This window comes from Ahaetulla prasina, chromosome 1, assembly GCF_028640845.1.
Source record: "Ahaetulla prasina isolate Xishuangbanna chromosome 1, ASM2864084v1, whole genome shotgun sequence".
Taxonomy (NCBI): Eukaryota; Metazoa; Chordata; class Lepidosauria; order Squamata; family Colubridae; genus Ahaetulla; species Ahaetulla prasina.
This window is the reverse complement of record NC_080539.1, coordinates 20,436,904-20,453,566: the sequence shown is the minus strand read 5'-3', so window position 1 is coordinate 20,453,566 and position 16,663 is coordinate 20,436,904. Positions and strand designations below refer to the sequence as shown.

Below are 16,663 nucleotides of genomic sequence, written 5' to 3'. Positions count from 1 at the left end.
GTCAAAACAAGTAGAAATACGCCCTCTATATCCATGATGGCGAACCTATGGCACGTGTGCCACAGCAGGCACTCAGAGCCCTCTCTGTGGGCACGCGAGCCATTGCCCAGCTCAGCTCCACTGCGCATGTGTGCATGAGCCAGCTGGTTTTCTGGGGAGGGGAGCACGTGGGATGCGGCATGCCCCCTCCAGCCCATTTTTGGGCCCAGGAGACTGCAGGGAGGCTTGCTAGGCCCAAAATGTGGTGTGGGACGGTGCGGCGTGCCTTCCCCCATGGCCCGTTTTTGGTCCCAGGAGGCTGCAGGGAGACCTGCTAGGCCCAAAACAGGGGGCGGGGGTCACGTGCACATGTGCAGGGGGCGGGGGAGCATGGCAGGATTGCATGCGCATGGGGGCAGGGGATCGGGGGAAGGTTGGGCGCACTTTTGGCACACGATGAGATAAAGGCTAGCCAACACTGCTCTATATCATCTGGTCCCCAAATTCTTTTTTTTTTTTTTTGAATAATTTTTATTTCCATTTTCCAACATCATATTTATGTACAAACTATTATCCATCATTAATCATTAATTTTTATTTATAACTGATTCAGGCCTGACCGATTGCCACTTCCTTTCTACACAACCTCCCTCTCTACCCTCTACTACTTTCCCTCTCTACCCTCTACTACTTTCCCATCCTTCATCTCCTTTACTACTTCCTCTCCTCCTCCACTCCTCCCTTCTTCCACCCTTCTTCCACCCTATCTAACCTTCTTATTCCCCTCCTCCTTCTCTACTCTTTCCTACCTACTTTCTTCCCTCCTTCTACTCCTCTCTCCTTTTCTTCCTGAAATGGCAGTCAAGCATCCCCAATATCATTTTAATATTTTTTTTTAATTTCATATCTTCAAAAATTACTGTACATTAATAATCAATCCATGTATCATTTCCTTCCCCTCCTCCCCTTCCCCCAGACTTCCCAGAGCAAATACCGGTATTATAACCAACAATCACAAGCTAAAGTATGCAAAATATACATAACCTCCCACCTTTAAAAATTTAAAACTTTAGATCCTTCACATTAAGAATAAAAGATAGGAAAGAATAATAAAAGAAAAAAAGAAGCAATACCAACTTCACATATTACTTCTTCTTACAGTCCATTTTTAAAATTAATCCATCTTCTCAAATTCAATTTTTTTTTCCACTTGTATATTCCTTCAAATTTCATAAGTCCATTTCTCAAATTACAGTCCATCTTCTCGAACTCAAATTTCATCACTTATATATTTCTTCAGTTGCCATAACATTTAATGTCCGTTCTTCTTACAGTCCATTTTAAAAATTAGTCCATCTTCTAAAGTTCAATTTTTTTTTTCACCCACTTATATATTCCTTCAAATTTCATAAGTCCATTTCTTAAATTACAATCCAGCTTCTCAAATTCAAATTTTCATCACTTATATATTTCTTCAATTGTCGTAAGATTTAATATCCAATCTTCCAATACTACTCCATCAATCAAATATCATTTCGAATAAAATCTCTCAAATATAATATTTCCAGCTTAACTTCATAACTTTTACTATCTATAAACGTATCAATTAAAATAAATAATCATAACATAACATAACATCAGAGTTGGAAGGGACCTTGGAGGCCTTCTAGTCCAACCCCCTGCCCAGGCAGGAAACCCTATACCATCTCAGTCAGATGGTTATCCAACATTTTCTTAAAAATTTCCAGTGTTGGAGCATTCACAACTTCTGAAGGCAAGTCGTTCCACTTATTAATTGTTCTAACTGTCAGGAAATTTCTCCTTAGTTCTAAGTTGCTTCTTTCTTTGACCAGTTTCCACCCATTGCTTCTTGTTCTACCCTCAGGTGCTTTGGTGAACAGCCTGACTCCCTCTTCTTTGTGGCAGCCCCTAAGATATTGGAACACAGCTATCATGTCTCCCCTAGTCCTTCTTTTTGTTAAACTAGACATACCCAGTTCCTGCAACCGTTCTTCATATGTTTTATCCTCCAGTCCCCTAATCATCTTTGTTGCTCTTCTCTGCACTCTTTCTAGAGTCTCAACATCTTTTTTACATCGTGGCGACCAAAACTGGATGCAATATTCCAAGTGTGGCCTTACCAAGGCATTATAAAGTGGCACTAACACTTCACGTGATCTTGATTCTATCCCTCTGTTTATGCAGCCCAGAACTGTGTTGGCTTTTTTAACAGCTGCTGCACACTGCTGGCTCATATCTAAATGGTTATCATTTAAACTACATCATTTCTACATCAACTACATCACAACTACATCACATTAATCATTTAAACTACATCCACAATATAACAGTAAGCAGTTAAAATCATTACATCCACATTATCTAAATTCATAAATTTCACTTTCCATCCTTCACAATTGAATAATATCATCCCATAGATTTATACAATACAAATAGCAAATAACAAAAATCCTATAATTTATATCCTAAACAAATCAATTCCAAAAATTAACCATAATCATCATATTCACATCTTAAACATTCCTCCCCTCTCCCATTCTATTTTGCATCATTTCCAAACCAGTTAACTTAGCATCTAACAACAAAGGATTCCCACTCTTTAAAACATTAATATAAAAATGTCTCGCTTTCATAACTGAATTAAAAAAATACTTTCTACCGCTAAAATTCAGTGACAAACCCATTGGGACTTCCCATCTAAAATATATCTGATATTTCTTAAGCTCATCCACCAAAAAAGCAAATTCTCTTCTGTTTCTTAACATTTTAGGAGGAATTTCCTTCATCATTTTTATATCTTGTCCCAATATCTGAAATTTATTTTTATAAAAGGCTTGCAAGATTTCATGCCTAACCTTTTTAGTTGTAAAATAAATAACCACATCCCTAGGTACTCTATTTTGTCTTGCCCACCAAAAATTAACACGATAAATTCTTTCAATATTAATCTCAAAATCTTCTGGCTTCACACCCTTTATCTGTGCAAAGGCTTGCGTAAAAATCTCCTTTAAATTTTCCTTCCTATTTTGTTTCAACCCCCTCACCCTTATAGCATATTCCATTAATCTATATTGTAATATTACTCTTTCTTCATCTGCCCTATCTACCTTTGCCTTTATATCTTCCATCTTATTATCTAAGTTCCAATTGTTTTGATTTTTTTGAATATCTTCTATTTTCCTTTGCAGCTCTAAATTAGTTTTATTAAATTCTGCAAGATCGTCCTGTATCTGAATACAAGAACTTAATATTTGCGCAATTGCATCCTTTACCATTTTCATTTCCCTCTTCTGCTCTTCCACCATTTCCTTAAAATCCAACATCTCTTTCTCTATTTCATCAAATTTTTGATCTATTTCTAAAAAATGACTCTCCAAAAACTCCTGTAAAAAATTTCTTACTTCCTTTTTGATTTCTTCTTTTAATTTTTGAATCTGAGCTGAAGAAATTTCAGCTGAAATTTCAAAGTTTTTAATAACTTTTGGCATTATTTGCTTAAAAGCCATTTAAAAAAAAAAGGATAGCTTAATAATAAACCAAAAAAGAGAAAGAAAAAAATTTTTTAAAGAAAATTTCAAAAAAAACCCCTATCTTTTAAATCTATAATCCCAAGGAAGATGAAAAAATATAAATCATAAGATTCTCATTTCTTCCAGTTAGTCAGTATCTTCCTATATATCTTCTTTTTCAACACACTTTTAGCACTATTTGCTTAAAAGCCATTTAAAATATATATAACAAGTCAAGCCCAAAAAGAGAAAAAATATAAATCATAAAATTCTCATATCTTCCGTTTAGTCAGTATGTTTCTATGTATCTTCTTTCTTCTACTTCAACACTAGCTGTTAGTAAGCATTTCTACTTTCGTTTTCAGAGCACACATTCCACAAAACCGCCATTTGCTTTCTTCTCTCCTATCTTCGCAGCCAATAAATCCTCAGGGTTTCACAATCTTCTTACAAGCAGATGTTAGAACTCCAGTTTTTGCTCCGTCCACGTTTAAATCCATCATTAAATCAATTCTTGTCGTGGCGGTTGGATGCTTCGTTTGTTTGCCATGAAGGCAAGTGCCTCTCCTAGCCCGGAGCTTATCAGATTATAGAAGGAGAACTTCCCACCAGATTAGGGCATCTCAACCTCAAATCTAATTGCTCAGCTTTCCTCCTTCGCCCGAAGGAAAGAATACAAGCTGTTGGACTCAGATTTACGATGTCCTAACAGCTTTTACAGACTAGGGAGTCAGCAGCTAAATCATAGCTGCTTTCTGCACGAAGCAGAGCCAAACCGGAAGTCCTCGGTCCCCAAATTCTTATAATCTCTGATCGTGCTAGCTGATGATTATGGGAATCAGATTCCAATAAATATGGCTAGTAAAACAACTCTAACCTAAAATGCCCTAATTAAGGCAGTTCCCTTAGGTAAGATACATTGCTCTTGGCAAAGCGCTAGGTTCAATCCTCAGGTAGGCCAAAGGGGGACACATCTAATGAAAGCTAGAAGAGCAACTGTTCGTGGACAACAGCCAGTCAGACCAGTGGCCTGGCTCTGTATAAAGGAAGCTTATCATTCAAACTGACGCCCATTGAACAAAAGGCCAGTTTTCACAAAATGAAGTAACAGTTCCCACATCAATCTCTCTGCTATTTAAAATGGTTTTCTAAATAGCAATGGGAACAGGTTGTTTTTCAGTTAAGGAGTTCGGTTAGCTCCTTCATGAAAATATACTTTCTGTTTCTTAAAGACCAGCCAATTATAGAAGGGAATCCAGTTTCAAGCCAGGAATTTCTGCAGCCAGGGACTGGAAGTAGTTGCCACTCAGGAGTAGATTTGTATCTAGTTGTTGTACAAAGACCACAGGGACCTGTTCAATGACATGATGACATCATCAGCAGGTGGAACGTTTGACCCTTCTGGGAAGGATTTTGTGGCAAGTAAAAATGGAAACAAGTCTGTCTCACTCCAAGACTGAATTCCCCCCTTTCAGTCTTTACTTTTCTAGGTCTTTCTATTGAAAGTCAGAAATTTTGCCATTGATCACAAGTGTCTGGGGGCCAAACTATAGGGACTGGTTGTCCATCAAAATCTGAGGAGTCAACCTGGGATATTCTATCTACAATTTTAAATTAGAATAGAATAGTGCCGGAAGGGACCATGGAGGTCTTCTAGTCCAGCCCCTGGCTCAAGCAGGAGAACCTATATCATTTCAGACATATGACTGTCTAGACTCTTCTTAAAAAACCTCCAGCGATGGAGTGCCCACAATTTCTGAAAGCAAGTTGTTCCACTGGTTAATTGTCCTGTTAGGAAGTTTCTCCTTAATTCCAGATTGCTTCTCTCTTTGATTAGTTTCCAGATTGTTTCTCTCTTTGATTAGTGCTTTGGAGGATAATTAAACCCCATCTTCTTTGTGGCAGTCCTTCAAATACTGGAATACTGCTATCATGTCACCCCTAATTCTTCTTTTATTTTAGACTAGCCACACCCAAAACCTGCAGCTGTTCTTCATATGGTTTAGTGTCTACTCAAATCACACTGAGATCTCACAACAGTGACTTTACCTTACTCGTGACAACGTGGAATCCATACTGACGCATAGTTTCGCCTTGAAGAACCATCTTTAGCTGGCTGAGAGAAAGAAGTGGGAGAACACTGCCCAGCAATCGAAAACACATGTAGCTGAAGGAAGAACAGATATTTGGGTCAAAAGGAAATCAAAGTTCAGCGATAGAAAAGTGGGACAAGTAAATAAGGCCTTCTGCACAGATTCTGGAGCGAAAGTCAGACTGAACACGCTGCACAAGAAAATTTATGTACATTTTAAAAAGTATTCAGCAAATTCAAGGTTTATTCCCAACTAAATATCTAAGGATGGTAATTTCAAAACTACTAATTTAAGATTCTGTTCCTGCCCTCTGGAACATTTCCTTGGAACATGGCCCCCAATATTGTTATATACTCATAAATCCAGATTTCATTTTTACTTTTTAAGCACGCCCTATAGCAAGGTAATTTGTCGTCCCATTGGCTTCTGGGTGGCGCCACCTTTCTCGCTGGGTGCTAATTTATGGCACTCCGCATTGAATATGGTAAAAGCCGGACATAACAACTGATCCCGGCTTAATTTCTCTTTCTGGTTGAAAGAGAAAGAGCAAGGGGGGGGGAACTGTGGTAGATTCCCCTAGGGGTTTTGTTTTTGTAATGCAAAGTCCTGAAAGGTCGAATCCCCTTGAACCCCTCCCCCAACCTCCAGTATTCACTGCGCTCCTGAAAAAGCAGGAAAAGAGGAAGGTGTCCACTTCTGCTAGCAATTGATTTCTTTTTGTGGTTACTAAAAGCAGGCGGAACAAGCGTGAGTGAACAATTATTGGTTTGCAAGTATTTTTGATTTTCTGACTTCTACCTTTTTTTTAAAAAAAAAGAGAAATTTCTGCCCCCCCTTCAGTTTCGTTTTAGAAAAACTGAAAGCAGAGCGATACATCAAAGGGAGCTTTGCTGTTGAATCGAAACTGAATGGAGATTTTATCTTATTGTGTTTGACTGTGGACTGTTGGATTATATTACGTTGTTTAAGTACTTTACAAGGGGATTCTCAGCAGGAACTTTGTCATGGAGGTTCTTTCAGAAGAATGGATTTGTGACTTTATACAGGACTACACAGAAAGTATGTATTTAATTATTCAAAAATACGAATTGATAAAAAATGGGGAGGTTTTGGATGAGAGCTTGGAGCAAATTAACCAGTGCAACTATTCGGAAAATGGAATGCAGGAGATACAAATAAAAGTGGATAAATATGAAGATTTGATCGTGAAGAAACAAGGTGATGTAAAGAAGTTTTCTTTAAATAGTTTGGATGAACTGCCTGAATTTGTGCTACAGGAGATTGTCCCTCAAATGGAAAAGACTCACAAGCTTAATGTTTCCCAAGAGTTCTCTTTTTGGACTGATGGAATATACGGCAGTAATTTTTGGATTCTTGGACATAAGGAATTACTAGGAAATATTGTGATTGACTTTTTAAAAGGAGTAACGAAGGAAAGACAGAGATTAATGCACCAAAAAAAATGGCAAGAGACAAAAGTATTATTCTTGAAACAAGGTTTTTTAAAAATATTAATAGACAAAAATATTAGTGTTCTGGAAAGACAATTTGTGAGGAATCTGGAAGAAATGGGTTGATTATATGTTTTATATCTATCATAAAAGACTAGATATTTGGATCTATACTGGATTTTGATGAGGAAGGACTAAAGTTGAATAGATATTGTAATTTTCTGTATTGAAATTTTATAAGGTGTTGCACTAAATTTTAAATAGAATATTTTCAAAAGATCTTATGTAAGAAAGACATGGGGGGGAATTATATGGTTATAGAAGTTATAAGGGACATATTTTTTGAATTGGATTGGATTTTTATGCTTTAGTTGGTTTTAAATACTTTAGGATTAATTTGTTCTATTGATTTATATATTTTACTATTGTTAATTCTTAATTTTTATTTTTATTTTTTTTTAAGGATTTTGGTTATGTTAGGAGGAAGTCAGAGCTAGAGAAGGAAAATTGGTATAATAGTTTTGGGAGAAAATTTTCTTAGCATATGTTTGTTTTATTTTCAACTATACCTTGTGCTTGTTCCAGGAAGTCAGGGGGGAGGAGGGAGGGTATTAGTGAAGGGAGGGGGGTTGGGGGGAAAGGGGGGGGGGAATTTTTCTGTAAAACTTTTTGAATAAAAAAAAAAATTGTCGTCCCATTCTCTGTTACATATTTGATATAGTTTGTAATCGTTTCTGCTGTTCTCTTGACATGAATCATAGTAACATTATTATTTGTTACTTGTTTCTCTTCTTTATTTGTATTTTATAAAACTCTTGAGTTACAATTGAATCAATATCCATTCACTGATTTCATAAATAAATGTTACTGTTAAAATGGAGATATGAGCACGTGTATGAAGCAGTGGTGAGTTTCAAAATTTTTTACTACCGGTTCTGTAGGGGTGGCTTGGTGGGCGTGGCACAGCTTAGTGGGTGTGGCAGGGGAAAGATACTGTAAAATCTCCATTCCCATCCCACTCCAGGGGAAGGATACTGCAAAATCCCCATTTCCTCTAATCGGCTAGGACTTGGGAGGCAGAGAATAGATGGGGCCTGTCAGAATTTTTACTACCGGTTCTCCGAACCAACTCAAAATTTCCGCTACCAATTCTCTAGAACTGGTCAGAACCTGCTGAAACCCACCTCTGGTATGAAGGCATGGGACTACTAACACATTAATTTTAATATGTCTGACGCTATAACATATATGCAGGTAATCCTCAACCTATGACTTGTCGCTCAGCAACCAGTCCAAGTTATGACCTGTCTGAAAAAGGGAATTAATGGCCAGGATCTGAAGTTCTAACAGTCAGGTGTCGTCCCCCCCCCACACAGTCACATGACCACACTTCAGGTGGTTGCCAACATGAATCTGGCATTTACAATTGTTTGCATCATCCCACAGTCATGCTTCTGACAAGCAAAGTCTATGGGGAAGCCAGATTCACTTAACAACCACGTTGCTAACTTAACAACTGCAATGATTCACTTAAAAACTGTGGCAAGAAAGGTCGTAAAATGGGACAAAACAACTTTCTCACTTAGCAGCAGAAATTTTGGGCTCAGTTGTGGATGTAAGTTGAGGATGTACCTGCATTACGCCCATTCGTTATATTATTCAGATTCTCAGCAATCTCCAGAAGAAATAGCCAAATGGATAGAGATAATTTCAGGCTGAAAAATAATTCTTTCAACTTACCTGCAGGGTCCGACATTTTCTTTAAGCAGCCCGTTTTCTACAGCTTCTTTCCAGAACAGTTCAAAAGTTCCTTCTCTCAATGCTACTTTCATCAGGTCCAGTCCTACCGCTGGAAGAACTTTGTCCTTCCTCTCCGATTTGGCTGCCATTTTCAAAACTTCCACAATCCTAATGAGAAAAACAACGGAATCTTCATTATTCTTTTTTGCTGTTGTTATTTCAAAGAGATCTACCTGCAGGAGATGACCAGGTTGACCCCAAGGGAGGGGTCAAATGCATCATCAGTCATGAGTTCCTTCATACCCACAAAAGATCTAAGTTCAGCCCACCTTAAATTCCTTCTACCCTTATCTACTACCAATTTCCCTTGACCATTAGCAATTCAGATTCTTGTAGAGAGCTTAAACTTGCAATAAATCTTTACACTCATTTGACCTGCCTGGATCGCCTGGTTTCCCTGGTGCCTGACATTAATCTGAACTACTAACAGCCAAGTGAAATTAGCAGGAATTAAGAATAGAAGGAATTCAAAAATATGTCTAGTAAATGTTGGAAATGTAACCAAAAATCTGGCACCCTGTTTTCCCCAAGACATCTCCTGAAAATAAGCCCAATCAGGCTTTTGAGCGCATGGCAATAAGGCCAAGCGCCTATTTCAGGGTTCAAAAAAATATAAGACAGCATCTTATTTGAATTTTAAATGGTAAATTTTATTAATTTTAAATGGGGTTTTTAGTGTAAGGTAATTTTTTTAATTCTCAGGCTAATTTAATAAGTTTTTTAAATTGCATTTTAATTGTATTTTGTATTGCTTGTTTTATTTTGCCTGTACACCGCCCTGAGTCCTTCGGGAGAAGGGCGGTATAAAAATCAAATAAATAATAATAATAATAATAATAATATTTTCGGGGAAACACGGTATCATTTGTGGTGGACTTGCACTAAAGCAAAAAAAAAAAAAAATGGGCAAAAATAACGTGGCTAGAAAAGATGACAGAAAAACATGTAGATTTTAAACCTGAACCTTTTTTTATTACGTATAGTACCAGAAAAAATTGACAAAGTGTATATTTAATATTGCATGTATCAACAACAGCGAGGATTGTATTTGCGCAGCATTGGAAAAATGAAGAAATACCACTATATGAAGAGATAATTAAGAAGATACCTAGACTGTGTAGAAATGAACAGACTTACATTGAAGATTAAACAGAAAGAAGATACAGAATACTATCAAACATGGAATTTATTTTATCAATGGCTGGAAAAAAGAGGTAAAGATTAGGAATATAATTAGTATTGTTAAGCAAACAAAATAACCCAGACAACACGATGTTTATTAAGCACCAATTAAATGTAATAATAAAAAATTAATAAAAATTTATATTAAAAATAATAGAAGGAATTCAAGATGGGCTGGACTTAGATCTTTTGTGGGCATGAAGGGACTCATGACTGATGACGCGTTTGACCCCTCCCTCGGGATCAGCCTGGTCATTTCTTACACTGTCTTCATTATTGCTGGGAAGAAGGGGGAAAAAAACCTAACAAAACAAGAAGGAAGAATTTAGAAAGCAGGCATCTGCTGAACAAAACCCTTGGTTCAGCTAACTGGTTCACACCCAGAGCCAAGTCAAAATGTGTAAACCCAGTCAAATGTAGATTACTTAAATAAACCACAGTTAAAAGGAATTCATAACTTGCTACAATGTGCAAGCCAAGAGACTAGCAGAAATTCTTCCCAACACAAGGAAGTTTCTTACCCTTTCTTGGGATAATTTAAACATATAATATATGCTCTACCTCTCCCTCATCACCCTTTCCTTGGAAATAGAAGTACAATAAAAGTAGTCTTTGCCTTACAACCACACTTGGGACTGGAATTTTGGTTGCTAAGAGATATGGCCAGTAAGTGAATAACGTGACAACCCAATTTATAAGGTTTTTTTTAAACCATATTTGTTAAATGAATCACACAATCAAGTGAATCACATGGTTTGTTAAGCCAATCTGGCTTCCCCCGTTGATTTTGCTTGTCAGAAATCAGCTGGGAAGATCGTAAATCATAATCATATGACTACAGGATTCTGCAACTGGTCATAAAAGTTAGCCAGCTGTCAAGGACTCAAACTGCAATATGTGATCATGATGCCATAACTTCAAGGATAAGTCATAAGTCACTTTTTCCGTGCCCTTGTAACTCTAAAGTATTGTTAAACTAATGGTTCTTAGTTGAGAACTACCTGCACTGCAGTCCATTTTTTTTATTTATTTATTTATTTATTTATTTATTTATTTATTTATTTATTTATTTATTTATTTATCAGATTTATATACCGCCCTATCTCCCAAGGGACTCAGGGCGGTTCACAGGCAAGTAAAAAATACATATAAATACAAACTAAAATAACAATTAAAAAACTTATTCTACATGGCCGAATTATTAAAAAGCAATATAAATAATAAAACCCATTAAAACCAGTATAAATTTAAAATCTAATCCAGTCCTGCGCAGATAAATAAATGTGTTTTAAGCTCGCGACGGAAGGTTCGGAGGTCCGGAAGTTGACGAAGCCCTGGGGGGAGTTCGTTCCAGAGGGTGGGACCCCCCACAGAGAAGGCCCTTCCCCTGGGTGTCGCCAGACGGCACTGCCTAGCTGACGGCACCCTGAGGAGTCCCTCTCTGTGAGAGCGCACGGGTCGGTGAGAGGTATTCGGTAGCAGTAGGCGGTCCCGTAAGTAGCCTGGCCCTATGCCATGGAGCGCTTTAAAGATGGTTACCAAAACCTTGAAGCGCACCCGGAAGGCCACAGGTAGCCAGTGCAGTCTGCGCAGGATAGGTGTCACACGGGAGCCACGAGGGGCTCCCTCTATCACCCGCGCAGCCGCATTCTGAACTAACTGAAGCCTCCGGATGCCCCTCAAGGGGAGCCCCATGTAGAGAGCATTGCAGTAATCCAGACGAGACGTCACGAGGGCGTGAGTGACCGTGCATAGGGCATCCCGGTCTAGAAAGGGGCGCAACTGGCGCACCAGGCGAACCTGGTAGAAAGCTCTCCTGGAGACGGCCGTCAAGTGATCTTCAAAAGACAGCCGTTCATCCAGGAGGATGCCCAAGTTGCGCACCCTCTCCATTGGGGCCAATGACTCGCCCCCAACAGTCAGCCGTGGACTCAGCTGACTGTACCGGGATGCCGGCATCCACAGCCACTCTGTCTTGGAGGGATTGAGCTTGAGCCTGTTTCTCCCCATCCAGACCCGTACGGCCGTACATTTCTAGTTAAACAGTTATTCTCAATAGGAAGATAGGAATCTGCGGAATGGGACTTTTAGGTTCCCACTGTTGGCTGTGCCTGCTTCTCCTCCAGGGTTCCGCTTCCCAGGGTGAACCGTATTTCGGCAAATGGGCCGTGGCGAAGGGCCTGAGACAGAGGGGCCGAGGCCCATTGTCCAAGGCAAAAGGATGGGCCAGCTGAGGAGAAAAGCTGGTGGATAATGCACGAGGCAGAACCCTGGAGGAGAAGCAGGCATGGCCAACAGTAGGAGCCTAAAAATCCTAGACCCAGAATCTGCCATATACACGGGGCAAGATAGATGTTTTCCCTAGATGCTTCATTGGTTTTACTGACCTTGGAATGTTTTGTGCTGTCACAACAGCAGTTGTGCCCAAGAGAGCCTTCAGCTTTTCAGGTCCAAGAACTTTGGGGAATTTCTGGATGCCCACCAAGAGGAGGTACAATTGACCAGGAGTGCTGAAAGCTGCAGTAAGTTCATCCTCCAAGATATTGTAAAGCACCTTTTCAAATACAGCCTCTGGGATCTGGAAACAACAATGCCCCAGGGGGAAAAATTGTTGTATAAACAATACATATCATCAGACATTTATCCACGTACGGTTATATTTTGCCTTTACATCAATGATGTTACACAGTAGAAATCAGCTACTTCACTAGTCAGCAGTCACTGATGGGACAGAGGTAGGTCTTCACCTCTAATGAAAAGAAGAACTAGGGGCGACATGATAACAGTCTTCCATTTGGGGGGTTGCCACAAAGAAGAGGGAGTCAAGCGACTCTCCAAAGCACCTGAGGGCAGGACAAGAAGCAATGGGTGGAAACTAATCAAGGAGAGAACCAACCTAGAACTACACAGAAATTTCCTGACAGTGGGAGCAGTTAATCAGTGGAACGTCTTGCCTCCAGAGGTTGTGGGTGCTCCATCACGGGAGGGTTTGAAGAAGAGATTGGACAACCATTTATCTGAAATGATATAGGGCTGTGATGGCGGACCTATGGCACGCGTGCCCAAAGTGGCATGCGAAGCCATGTTGCCTGGCACGTGCGGCGGTGCCCATTCCTCTTCTGGGTTTCTGGCGCGCAGATGCATGCAATGATCAGCTGTCCTTTTTGTATGCGGCAGTGCCAGAAACTGGAAGAGCTGGTCTTCCATTTTCCTGCATCAGCATGCACGCTGGCCAGCTGATCGTCGCGTGCGCATGCGCGCCAGAAACCCAGAAGAGTAGCTGGCTGAAACCAAAAGTTCAGTAGCTGAAACCGGAAGTTCATTTTCAGGAGCGCGCATGTGCCCTGGGCAGCTCCAATTCCTGGTTGCGGCCCAAACACACACGCGCTCCCTTTTTGGCACTCGTTGCCGAAAAGGTTCGCCATCACTGGTACAGGGTTTCCTGCTTGAGCAGAGGGTTGGACTGGAAGACCTCCAAGGTCCCTTCCAAGTCTGTTATTCTTAGCTACCGGTTTTAGCACCCCATGAGTATCAAGCTGGCCACTACAGTATATGAAACAAAATGTTTAACTGAGATTGGTGGCCTGATCCAGCAGGGTTTTCAAAGTTACCAATGGCAAGACCAAAGAGCTTTTTGCCAAGGATTGTAAAAGACAGGCAGACTTGTAAGAGGGAAGACAGCTTTTCAAATACCCTCAGCTTAAATCATGTACAGTTTTGTGATCTGAAAGAACAGATTAAAACTGTAACAAGGGAATCATATATTCTTACAATAACGATCAACAGTCTGAACCTTTTTCTTCTTAGGTCTATTGGTACCTCTCTCTCATTGGTGGCTAACGTCACAGCCATTACAAAATTATTTGACCTCACTTCTCAACACTGTAAATAGAAGCAGTAATGATATGTGCATACAATTGGTCATTCTCCATCTGCTTAGCTTAAAGCAGATATTTTACAAAAGCTAATACTTTTAACAAGGTCCCCTTTTTTGCAATTATCCTCAAGTCTTCCTTACCTCAGAAACAATGTCAACTAATGTCTTCCTTGGGAGGTCCTTAAGATGGGCATAGTGGTCAGAAAGGCTCTGCAGAAGCTGGACACACTCAAGGAGAGCCTTGGCGTCCTAGGGAGATAAAAAAAACCAGGCTTTATAGTGTATCTTGTTGAGCCAACCCCAATTTGTTTAGCAAATCATGATAACACCAGGCATGTCACTGGCAAAATCACGAAATTGCATCTCACTTGCTCGGCCATGTTATGCGGGGGAATTCAATGGAGAAAGCAATTATGTTTGGAAGTGTTAGCGGTAAAAGGAAACCAGGCATCAAAGAACACGGTGTCAGGGTTCCAAGTAACATACCCGCAGCAAACAAAACTCTGAGGCAGGTAGATGCCTCAAAGAATAAGTTTATTGGATATGTCGTATTGGCACAGGCTGGTGAAAACTGATTCTGATTATTCCCATGATTTTCACCAAATTAAAGTTTCCCACTTTCTCAAAACAATCAGTCACATGGTCCAATCAGGATACTGTCCAATTGCTAGGTGACTCCAGTCCTCTCCTTCTGAGCACCTGCAGGAATGACCTTGGTTCCCGAAAGTATTTTGTTTTGACTACATCACTCAAACTATCTCCATTCCCCCCTCCCTGTTCCTCTCCTTCCGCTTGTCAGCATTGAAATCTCAAAATGGCCTCCGTCAGGCCAGCTTCAGGGTTGACACACAGTGGCTGGACACCATTATATCTGATACCAGCCAGAGCATAGAAAAACTCAAAGAAGCCATGCAAGAACAGAAGATGTGGAGAAATCTGAAATAATTCTATAACATTACCTTTGACAGGCGCCTGGATTGGAAGAGAGCTAGCACTCCAAAAAAGTTTCCAAACAGGGCGTTCCTGAAAAGTTTCTGAAATGACAGAAAGCCAGCACACCAGGAATGTTGGTTACAAAAATAGTCAGAAGTGTGATGAATTGGGGGACATTTTAACCCAGGTTCAGTCACAAATGCTTGGAAATATCTGACCTTAAGAAAATGTCTATCTTCAAATGCTCAAATGCTTTAGCAGGTGTTTCTCCAAGACTTTCAACCTACTTCTGACTTCAATAAATACTTTGACTGCAAAATGTGAGGTTAAAGTTACCATATTTTTCGGAGTATAAAAAGCACTTTTTCCCCCCTAAAAGAGGGTGAAAATTTGGGTGCGTCTTATACATCGAATGTAGCCCCGCCCACCCACCAGCCCCTACCCTTCTGGAGCTTTGGGGGGGGGCGGCAAATGCAGCCTCCCACACAGAGAGCCTCCCAAAGAGCCTCCAAAAGATCTGTTTGAGAGGCGGCCTTTGCAAAGAGAAGCTCCTTTGCAAACAGAGTTTTTGGAGCTTTTGCAAATGGAGAGCCTCTCAAGCAGATTTTTTTTTTTCTTATTTTCCTCCCCCAAAAATAAGGTGCGTCCTATACTCCGAAAAATACGGTAGTACGACAGTCCCTTGTAGCAAAGGCTGCTCTACCTGGTGGCTAAAGGCCTCAAGAAACCAGTTTGTTCCTTATTTTACACCTTCTGAAACACACAGTACTTATGTACTTAGGTATCTACCACTAAAACAAAAATGAACAGCAAGATTTGACAGCCACACCTTAAACAAAGCAACCTTTTTCCTGGACTTCACAGACGACCACAGATGATCTCCAAAAATGCTGCATGTGCTTTAAGATGTTACTGAAAGGTGTTACTTCTACTACTTTTTTGTGGGTTGAATAAAGCAATACTTTAAAAGGGTAGGTTTCACGTTAAAACATCTGAAAAGAGTGCCAAGAGAATTTGCAGCAAAATTATGGCAAGCCACACTGCACTATATAACTATAGAAACAGAAGATGGTAAACAAAAGCTCTGCTGGATTGGACCCTTGGCCTATGTTCTCAAGCAGTCTACTATCTCAGTAGACCGCACAAGGAAGCTGGCTTGTCTCTCAGCAGATGGCCATCAGAGAAAGTCCCATTTTCCTCAAAGCTAAGAGCCACTGATCTCCACAACCTCCGTGAATTGGTACTACCCTTCAAACTGGTGATTATTCTGTGGACAATAAGCAAACGTAGATCTTGTTCGATTAGATCAGGGGTAGTCAACCTTTTTATACCTACCACCCACTTTTGTATCTTTATTAGCAGTAAAATTTTCTAACCGCCCACCGGTTCCACAGTAATGTGCCGTGTATTGTTGTCTGCGCATGCCTCTTATGCATCGTGGATTGGGTTTGGGGGGAGTGGGCTCCGGCTACCAGCTCTGCTTGTCTGTTACACCTGGGCGGTGTGGGGGGAGATGCGTGAGCTATTCTGGGATAAGGCTCTTTTGTTTGCAGTCGCACTATAGCACCATTTAGTTTCACTTACGTAACGTGAACTAAACTTATGCGCGGGCGATACAAATAGTACATTTTCAGAAATTTAAATTGTCACGAGGAATTTTATGAAAACCTAATGAAAATGTTTTAAAATAATGCTATGAAATTTTTTTTAAGTCAATTAAATTAAAAAAAAGGAAAGTGCTTCAGTATCGGACAAAAACCCTACCGCCTACCATGAAACCTGGAACATCCAGTAGTGGGCGGTAGGGACCAGGTTGAC

General features: G+C 40.1%; 1 protein-coding gene across 1 annotated transcript in view; it reads right to left on the bottom strand.

Moving 5' to 3' along the window:
* MYBBP1A (MYB binding protein 1a) overlaps positions 1 to 16,663 on the bottom strand; it is a 100,080-nt gene that overhangs the window by 71,925 nt on the left and 11,492 nt on the right. The window contains exons 4-8 of the mRNA XM_058164340.1: positions 14,872 to 14,946; positions 14,054 to 14,161; positions 12,423 to 12,613; positions 8,794 to 8,961; positions 5,559 to 5,676 (exon numbers count right to left, since the gene is read on the bottom strand). Coding sequence (XP_058020323.1) covers positions 5,559 to 5,676; positions 8,794 to 8,961; positions 12,423 to 12,613; positions 14,054 to 14,161; positions 14,872 to 14,946 — 660 coding nt within the window. The remainder of the gene's footprint in view (positions 1 to 5,558; positions 5,677 to 8,793; positions 8,962 to 12,422; positions 12,614 to 14,053; positions 14,162 to 14,871; positions 14,947 to 16,663) is intronic.